At 49.5% G+C, this 9,098-nt stretch overlaps 1 protein-coding gene across 1 annotated transcript; it reads right to left on the bottom strand.

Annotated features, from left to right (window-relative positions):
* Positions 1-322: 322 nt before the first annotated feature.
* Positions 323-7,166, bottom strand: LOC109366306. Its single transcript, XM_019613289.2, has 6 exons — positions 4,348-7,166; positions 4,041-4,092; positions 3,884-3,923; positions 3,705-3,794; positions 1,008-3,341; positions 323-894 (listed from the first exon to the last, which is right to left on the bottom strand). The coding sequence occupies exons 1-5, from the start codon at positions 4,471-4,473 to the stop codon at positions 1,274-1,276; spliced, it is 2,376 nt and encodes a 791-aa protein (XP_019468834.1). The 5' UTR covers positions 4,474-7,166; the 3' UTR covers positions 323-894; positions 1,008-1,273.
* Positions 7,167-9,098: the final 1,932 nt, after the last annotated feature.

Raw genomic sequence — 9,098 nt, 5'->3', positions numbered from 1 at the left:
GGCGAAGCTGCGCGTAGCAGGGGGTTGAAACTAGATAATCCTTGTGGTCCTTTTCAACCCAGGCCATTCTATGAGTACTGAAAAGAATAAGACCTGCAAGGGCCGTCACTGCCCTGCCTACTTAGGGATTCTGTTCATCTCCTCCTCCTTGACCCTTTCTTCTCATCCTAGGACGTAATTGGGCAGGTAGAGCTCCTCACGAGCCCCAGAGCTCAAAACTCAGATCCTGCCACCCTCCCGGGGCCCTCAGGTTACCACATTGGCACAACTCTTAACACCCTTGAAAGGGAGAGGAAGGGGTTCTAGACGAGATACATACATCCCATCCCACAGCAAAAAAGAGAGGTAGTGCCCACAGAGGCCTCTGTCTGCTATTCCAAGGGTCTCCGCCCAACTTACTGCAGGCAAAATAACGGCATGGCTGCCTCTGCCTTCTCTGTCTCATGGCTGACTCCCACCCTCATTTCTCCCTGCCACTGGTCCTGAAGGACTCACTCTGCTCTCACACCAGAAGTATTTCTAAACCAGAAGTACTGTGCAAAGGCCCCCAGCAAGCTGGGCAGTTCTCGCTGCCTCTACAAGCCTCATGTGGAAGGCAGGCCCCACATCCCTGCTCTCAAGTACCTGGAGTGCCAACCTAGTCCTCTTTCTTCTCTCCTCCAAAAGGCACCAGCAGAGCTGCCCACCTTGCCCCTGCTAGGAGGTATGAGCAGTGAGTAGGCAACTGTGGTCCTCGGCAGGAAAGACGAGACATCAGTGAGCATATTTTAAGTGATGTTTATGTATTTAAGTGATGTTTATGTATTTATTATTGGGAGAGCTCCTGTTCCTTGGTGGTCCTGGCAGGGATCTGTTGCTCGTTGGGTCCATGTCCCTCAAAGGCTGGTGCTACCCCTGGAAATGAGTAAAGGGAAGAGGAAAGTCACACTGGGCTGGGACTGGACATGAGTCAAATAGGGTGTAGCTGCTGTTTGAACTTCCAAGTAGCAGCACATGGACTGACTCACCATGATCAGCAGGAGCCGGCGTCCACAGGTGCCCAGGACTCCTCCCACTGTCATTCAGTCCCTTGCTGTCTCCATGCTTGCCTGGCACCAAGTCTTGATGTTGTCTGTCACTCCCATTAAGAAGGTCTCAGCCCCAAATACATGAAGTTCTTCCCTATTGCCTCCTGAGATGGTTGCAGCCTTTCCCCAGGAGTCTTGAGCTATGCCCTTATCCCAAGGTGAGACTGGGCTGTCCATGGCTGGTCCTCTTTCTTGGGGCTCCTACTTCACTTCTTCCTTATCTTGGAACATAGGGCTTTCCCTGCACTTAGGAGCTTGGCCCATGCCCTCTGTAGGGAAAGGAGGATAGGGGTGAGACAACCATAGCAGCAGCTTGGCAAAGATGGTGCTGGGCTCCTGTCTGTTTCTGATTCACATTTGGGCAGCCACTGTGTTTGTGACAGCGGGGTCCTGGTAGGGGCCTGCTGGAACAGAAGCGTCCTGTGCTTGACTGTACTGATTGTTATCAGGTAGCGGTAGACACGGCGCCCCTCTGGCTGCTGGGCAGCATCAGCAATTTGATTCTGACCTTGCTCCCTTTTGGCCCCTTCCCCAGATAGATGCTTCTTTCCCACTGCCTCGTCTCCTCCTGTGCCTGGCGCTGCAGTTGCAACTGAAGCTGAAGTCCAGGTGTCTTCACTCCCATCCACACAGGTGGCTTTGCTGCACTTGGGGCAGAGCCTCCTGGCCCTGACTCCATACTGCTCGAGTCCCTTTCTCTTCTGCATTTCGTTCTCTGCTCTGTAGAGTGTGGCAGTGGGACTCTCTGCTGCTGGCTCTGACCTTGAGTGCCCAACATCGTCCCCGGACTGCTCCAGCCAGGAAGCCAGCAGCTGGTTCTGCTGGTTTTCAGTCATTGTGCTGACCCTGTAGAAGTCTATAAGTGCTTTGAATATCTCTTCCAGGCTGGGTCTTTCTTCCTGGCTGGTCTCTGCAGGGTTCAGAGGTTGTGGCACAGCTCTGGGAGTGTCCTTACTGAAAATGTCTTCTATCTGTGGGGAATTATTTCCTGAAGGAGCTGTCCTGCCTTGTGACAGCTCCTGGATCCCCATGTTGCCCCCGCTGGGCATGGTGGCGTTCTCATTGTCCTGCTCTTCCTTTTCCTGAGGAGCTCCCTTGCTCTGTGGCACTGTCTGCTCTTCCTGGATGGAAAAGGAGGGACCGGGATCACCCCCTTGTGCCAAAGGGCCCTGCTCCTTTGTGCAACTGCCGGGCTGGGTCTTCTTCCTGGCTGAGCTGCTACTTCTTGCTGTTCCCCTACATATCCTTTTCTGCTGGGATCTCTCCAGATCTTCACGAGGCACCTCTTTTGCCACTGTCATGAAAGCTGCTGGCACAGAGCAGACAGGTGTCTGTGTTCCTCGCGTGCTTGTTTTCACAGGGGCTGTGGACTTTTGCTGTGGCCTACAGGGCCGCACTGCCATCTTCCTGGTGCGAACTTGCCTGTCCCAGCAATGGAAGGGCGAGTGGTAGGGCAGTGCAGTGTGCCACTGTGGAGGAGGAAGGAAGTCTTGTAGCTCCGGGATGGTCTCTGAGGCCTTCTTGTAGGAGGCCAGAACCTTCTCTGGTAGCCCAAAGCACCGCTGTATCTGTATTTTTATCATGTGCCTCTCCAGCTGCCTTTTCACAGCCTCATCCAGGAACAACGGCTTCCACACCCTGGGCTCCACCTCCACATGGGGCTCTGATAGTTGCTGAGGCATCTGAGGAGCAGACTTTTCCTGCAAAGTCCCTTCTCCATGTATTGCCAGGCCCGCTTCCTCCTCTGGTTTCCCTTCTGGGACAACACAGTCCAAGGTCTCCTGGACTTCTTGAGGCTCAAGAGCATCAGAAAGCATGAGGTCAAGCAGGGCAGCATGACTCGAATCTGATCCATGCAGAGGAGTGCTGAGGGTCAGCTGTGAAATGCAGCTGCCTTCATCTGCTTTGGAAGAAGTGCAGGAGCTTTTCCTGGAAGGGGGCAGAGAGGCTCTCAAAGAGCAGTCAGGTTCTATTGCCACAAAGGCAGCAAGGGAGCTGTCACTCCAGGAGGACAGAGAGTCCCTTGAAGAGCACCCAGCTCCCACTGCCTTGACGGGAGTGAGGGACTTATCGCTCCTAGAGGACAGGGAGGCCTTTGAGGGACTGCGGGCTCCCTCTGCCATGTTGGAAGAGCACCACTTTTCCGCCGCCATGATGGAAGTGAGGGAGTTGTCACTCCGAGAGGACAGAGACATCTCTGGTGTTAATCTGGTATCCACTGCTTTATCGGAAGTGAGTGGGTCATTGGTGTCCTCTAACGCCTCCATCACTGACCTGTGGTAGAAGGGGATAATAGCATGCTTTGATCAAGGACTTCTGAGCGCCTCATGACTGTTCTGCCTGAAAGGAGCTGACAAGCTGTGTTACTGTGGTGGAGACCAACCCTGTGTGTGCCTGAGGTCCCCCCACACCTGCTGCGATCAGAAGCTCAGGAGGAGTTGGCAGCACTGTCAGGCTCTGCTGTGCCCGGATGGTAAATCCATTACTTCTGCAATGGCATTGCCGCTTGCACTTTAGGTTTGTGAATTTTGCCATGCCTTGCCCTCATCATTTTCCCTTGTCAGTGCTCCCTGCCCTATCCCCATCTCCATCCCCAACCCAAGCCCATCTCCACTACCATCCTTTCTGTGGTCTCACATTTCCAAGTATCTGTGAAATTCCTCAAGTCTCCTTTCCAGCTTCCAGAGTCTTTCTTGTGTATCTTCCCTCTCCAATATCAGGGAACTGCTGCAGAATGACAGAGAGCAGCATTAGCGGGACCTCCCTTGGTAGATGACCAGAGGGAGCTGTCATGCTCCAGGGAGTTAACTACTTACTGTGTCCTTGAGGACTGTGAAGCACTGTGGAGGTCTGCAGCTGTTGGTAGAAGAGACAGAGAGTGAACAGATAGAGAGACCCTTCCTGATGGAGCCATGGACATGTGGGGCAGGGGGGTGTCTTTGTAGGGCACCTGTGTTTGCCCATGCTGCTCACCTCTGCGATTCTCTGTGTTGCCACTGCAGCTGTACCTCCTTGTCCTCCCACACTATATGGGCAAAGAAAGCAGCAAGTCAGAGGGGAGCATCCCCAGCAGCCTCAGCAGCATCCTCCAACCCAGGGCACAGCCAGGCCCAGGCCCATGCCTGCCCCGGGACTCCTGGCCGAGCCTGGCCAGGCCCCGCTGGGACACGGCCTCTCCTCCCAGGCAGGGCCCCCAGCCCAGCCCTGCGGATGGCCCTGACCCCACTGACCTCCCTCCCTGTGTTGCAGCGCCTGGCTCAGCACCAGCCCTGACTCCTACCTTCCACTTCCCCAAGGCCATAATGCATACAAATAATGATATGATCAGCATGATCCCAAGGATGGGATAGAAGATATCGTCATCCTCCAGGCTGAGGAAAAAGCTAATTCCCCAGAAATCAGCCATGTCTGTGATGTGCAAAGAGAGCCAAGCAGTCAAGCTCCTCTCTCCAGGCAACTCACAGGCAAAGTGGCACCCAGCCTCGCTCTGCCCAGAACTTGGGGTTGTCCCCTTTGTGATGTAGTTGCCATGTCACCAGCTGGCTGCTATGGCAACGTTTGTGATGTAGGGACAGTGGGGTGTGGCACAGCGGGGCCATGGCCGGCCCGCCCCAACACCGAGACCTGGTCCTGTGCAGGGCCACACGAAGCCTCTGCCTCTCACCAGGAAGGACTGAATTGCGGGCTCTGTGCTGTGCTCTCACTTTTGAGAGCCCGCAAACCGCTTGTTGGCCCTGACAAGTCCAGCAAAGCAATGATTTCCATACTGCTGCTCCTTGCTCTTCCCCAGTGTTCCCTCTTCCAGTGGGGTCTCTCCCATCCATCCTCAGTAGGTAGGTTTGTCTTTGTTTGATTTATACTCTTTTTTTTTTTTTTTTTGTAACCAAAGGAAATATTTTCTCCTTTTTCTGGGAGAAGAATGCACAGTGTCTTTTCAGTAAATCTGCACACATGTTCATTATGGTTCATAATGACAAATGGTTTCTCATATCATTTTTAATCATAAATTTTCTGTGAATCACAGAACATTTTCCTTTGAAACATAAAAGGGATCAACATCTGCTGTTGAGCCTTATACTGCTGAAGAAGACTTAATCCATGTAGTTATTGTTACTTAAAGCCGGAAGATTGCAGAGAAAGCCTTGGAAGACACTCACAAGCTATTTATATACAGAATCATAGAATCTTTTTAGTTGGAAGGGACCCTTAAAGGTCATCTAGTCCAACTCCCTGCAATGAAAAGGGGACACCTACAGCTACATCAAGTCGTTCAGAGCCCTGTCCAGTCTGACCTGGAACGTCTCCAAGGACAGAACTTCCACCACCTCTTTGGGAATCCTGCTCCAATGCCTCAGCACCTTAATTGTGTAAACATACTTTCTTATATCAGATCTAACTCTCCCCTGTCTTAGTCTGAAATAATTTCCCTTTGTGCCATCACAACTAACCTTGCTAAAGAGTCTGTTGCCTTCTTATAGCTACCTGTAGATATTGAAGAGTTGCTATCAGGTCTCCGTGGAGTCTTCTCCAGGCTGAAGAGCCCAAGCTGTTCTCACCCTGTCCAAATAGCTGAAGTGTTCCATCTCACGGATCATTTTTGTGGCCCTCCTCTGGACACACTTCTACATATCTCCTCTATGGAGGACTCTACAACTGAACACAGTATTCCAGGACAAGTCTCAGCACAGCCTTCTCCTTGTCTGTTGTTAGCAGCTTGCCTGTGTCACTCATTATGGGGGAGTAAGCCCTCCTGGACTTTTGTTTTTTGGCTGAGGGACCTGCAGAAGCCCTTCTTGTTCTTTTTGGCATCCCTAGCCAAGTTTAGTTCAAACTTGGCTTTGGCTTTCCTGACCTCATCCCTACACAGCCTAGCAGCTTCCTTATACTCTTCCCAGGGTACCTGTCCCTGTTTTCATTGCCACTGCAATTTCGTCTTGCTCTTCAGTTTGACCAGCAACTCCCAGTTCAGCCATGCCAGTCTCTTCCCTTCCTTTCCTGACTTGCTATACTTGGGAATGGAGAGCTCTTGTGCCCTGAGGAAAACTTCCTTAAAAGTCTGCCAGCTCTGCTCTGCACCCTTACCCATGAGGACAATTTAGGACTAATTTCATTTTCCTAAAATTTAGCACCCTGATTTTACTCTTTGCCAATTTCATATCCCTCTGGAGCATGAACTCAACCATAGCATGGTCACTACAGCCCAGGCAACTTACAATCCTGACGTCACCGATCAGTCCATTTGCATTGGCAAGCAGCAGGTCCAGTACTGCATCCCCCCTGGTGGGACCGTCAATTACCTGGCTCAGGAAGTTATCCTCAGTCCATTCCAGGAGCCTCCTGGATTGCCTACAGCTCTCCATGCTACTTTTCCAGCTGATGTCTTGCTGGTTGAAGTCCCCCAGCAGGACAAGCCATTGCGATCAGGATGCCTCCTGTAGGCTGGAGGTAGAAGGTCTCATCAACAGGCTCTGACTAGTCTGGTGGCCTGTAGGAGACACCGATCACAAGGATGCCTCTGCTGCCTCAGTCTCTGTCACCCGTATTTTTTCGATTTGCTCATGACTGTTCTTTAGAGAACTTCACACTGTATTCCTTTCCCAATGTAGATTACAACACTCCCTACCCTCTTTCCTTGCCTGTCCCTTCTGATCAGTTTGTAGCTGTTGATAGCCATACTCCAGTCACGGGAATCATTCCACCAGGTTTTGGTGGACCTTGGTCATTTTGCAGCCCTGAAGCTGGTGTTATCTTTATCCATTTTTTCTCTGCCTTTTATGCTTCAAAATGCACATGAAATCTACAGTTACAGCACAGACAGGAATGTAGTGTACCAAAAATACCAAGCAGGAAATCTGAAGTTTATCAAGGGCCACAAAGATGATCAGAGGTTCAGAGCACCTCCTGTACAAAGAGAGGCTGAGAGAGTTGGGGTTCTTCAGCCTGGAGAAGGCTCTAAGGAGACCTTGTAGCAGTCTTCCTGTACCTACAGGAAAGCTGGAGAGGGACTTTATAGAAGGGTATGTAGTTAACAGCATGAGGGGAAATGACTTTAAACTGGAAGAGAGTAGATTTAGACTAGCTAGTAAGAAGAAATTCCTTACTGTGAGGGTGGTGAGACACTGGAACGGGTTGCCCACAGAGGCTGTGGATGCCCCCTCCCTGGAAGCATTCAAGGCCAGGCTGGTTGGGGCTGTGAGCAACCCGGTTTAGAGGGAAGTGTTCCTGCCTATAGCAGGAGGTTGGAACTACGTGATCTTAAAGGTCCCTTTCAACTCAAACCTTTATATGGTTCTATGACATCCATCAAAGCTAAAATATAAAAATTGGATCAGTCGATTTAGACATGAACCACGGAATGTTATGCCATACAGCTTTAGGGAGTGTAATATGTACACCTCAGGAGAAGAGACCCTAGGGACATCAGTAACAGTTCTCAGAAATTATCTGATTTGTGGACAGCAATAGCTGAAAGACAACAGTACAGTGAATATCATCAGGAAAGATGTTGAGAAGAAAGCAAAAGGATACTGCATAAAATTTTGTACCTCTATAGCTTGATTATGATATATAGCTCTGGTTTCCATTTCCCAAGTAGATGGAATATAAAGAAATCATAGAAATGCCGAGACTTCAGTTTGGCAGGGGGAGGACTGGAGAGTGATATGGTCATGGTTTACATCATTCATGATAGCAGAATAGCGTATACTGGAAGATCAGTTACATACAAGATCACCTCTGGAAGTCATTTAGACCTACCTGATACTCAAAGCAAGGCAACCTCAAAGTTAGGAGGCTGTAGATTGTGGAACTGGCATTCACCAAATACAGTAGTACTATATGCGGGTAGTACTGAAACTAATTGTCAGTCACTTTAAAATATATAGAACAGAGTCCATTTTACACAGAGAGTAATATGAATGCCTGTTGTAATGGGCAATGGAGATGGTAATGTCAGTATGTTCAAAAAGCCCTTAGACAAATTTGTGGACAATAGACACATAGACTCCAAGAGAAATATGCAAAGTAACATCCCTAATCTAAAATTGGGAGAAGTAAGGGTGATGGCTTGCAGAATGGAGTTTTTCACACTCTTCTCCCAAATAGCAGTTCATAGGCTCTTGAAAAGCTGAGCAGCTCAGCTGAAGAATCAATGCACAAAACAGCCAGAAACTTTTTTGCCTCCTATGCCCTATATATGTCTGAATTACTATTCATCCTAGATCTTTCGAAACAGAACAGACTACCATGGGTCTATGTGCTTCCACTGCATTGTTCAGAACACCAAAAACCACGAGTCTGAGATGATATAATACAGTTTTCTCAGTTGCAGGATGTGCAGTGTCTCCTTGCATTATATAAGCTGTGAAAGGACAGTTGATTCATCCCAGCCTTGCTATTTCTGTACCATACTTAACTATGGTTAAGAACATACTTAACTGTGGAAGATTCTAATCCTAAATGAAAAGCAAATGACTCTCTTGCAAAATTTCCATTTCCTCTTATTTCCAAAATAATATATAAAAAATGAGTTTTCCAGGGGATTCAGTGAAGGTAGGAATAAGTTTCTCTGGTAAAAGAGAGAAATCTGGTAAAGAAACGTGACCAGATTTAAATTGAATGTCTGATTGCAACTTTATAGATTCTATTTCAAAACTGGAAATTATAAACTTCCCTCCCGTTTATAATTGTGTTTAAAATACTGGAAGGTGACAATGAGGTCTCCTCGCAGCCTTCTCTTCTCCAGGCTGAAAAAGCCCAGCTCCCTCAGCCCGTCTTTGTAGGGGAAGTGCTCCAGACCTCAGATCATCTTCCTGGCCATCCTCTGGACCCCCTGCAACAGCTCCTCATCTTTCCTCTACTGTGGGCAACAGACCTGGACACAGTACTCCAGATGGGGCCTCACAAGATGGGGCAGAGCAGAGAGGGACAATCACCTCCCTGTCCCTGCTGGCCACCCGTCTTCTGACGGAGCCCAGGATACCATTGGCCTTTTGAGCTGAAAGAGCACACTGCTGGCTCATGTTCAGTTTT

This window comes from Meleagris gallopavo, chromosome 2 (assembly GCF_000146605.3).
Source record: "Meleagris gallopavo isolate NT-WF06-2002-E0010 breed Aviagen turkey brand Nicholas breeding stock chromosome 2, Turkey_5.1, whole genome shotgun sequence".
Classification (NCBI taxonomy): domain Eukaryota; kingdom Metazoa; phylum Chordata; class Aves; order Galliformes; family Phasianidae; genus Meleagris; species Meleagris gallopavo.
This window is presented reverse-complemented; position numbering and strand designations above follow the sequence as displayed.

What these genes read in the sequence shown, in the direction of transcription:
- LOC109366306 (XM_019613289.2), bottom strand. Translation starts at nt 4,473, where the DNA reads ATGGCTGATTTCTGGGGAATTAGCTTTTTCCTCAGCCTGGAGGATGAC. An exon ending in TCACAGTCCTCAAGGACACA is followed by an intron (nt 3,795 to 3,883) that starts GTAAGTAGTTAA and finishes GTCATTCTGCAG; the next exon opens with CAGTTCCCTGATATTGGAGA. An exon ending in TTTCACAGATACTTGGAAAT is followed by an intron (nt 3,342 to 3,704) that starts GTGAGACCACAG and finishes CTTCTACCACAG; the next exon opens with GTCAGTGATGGAGGCGTTAG.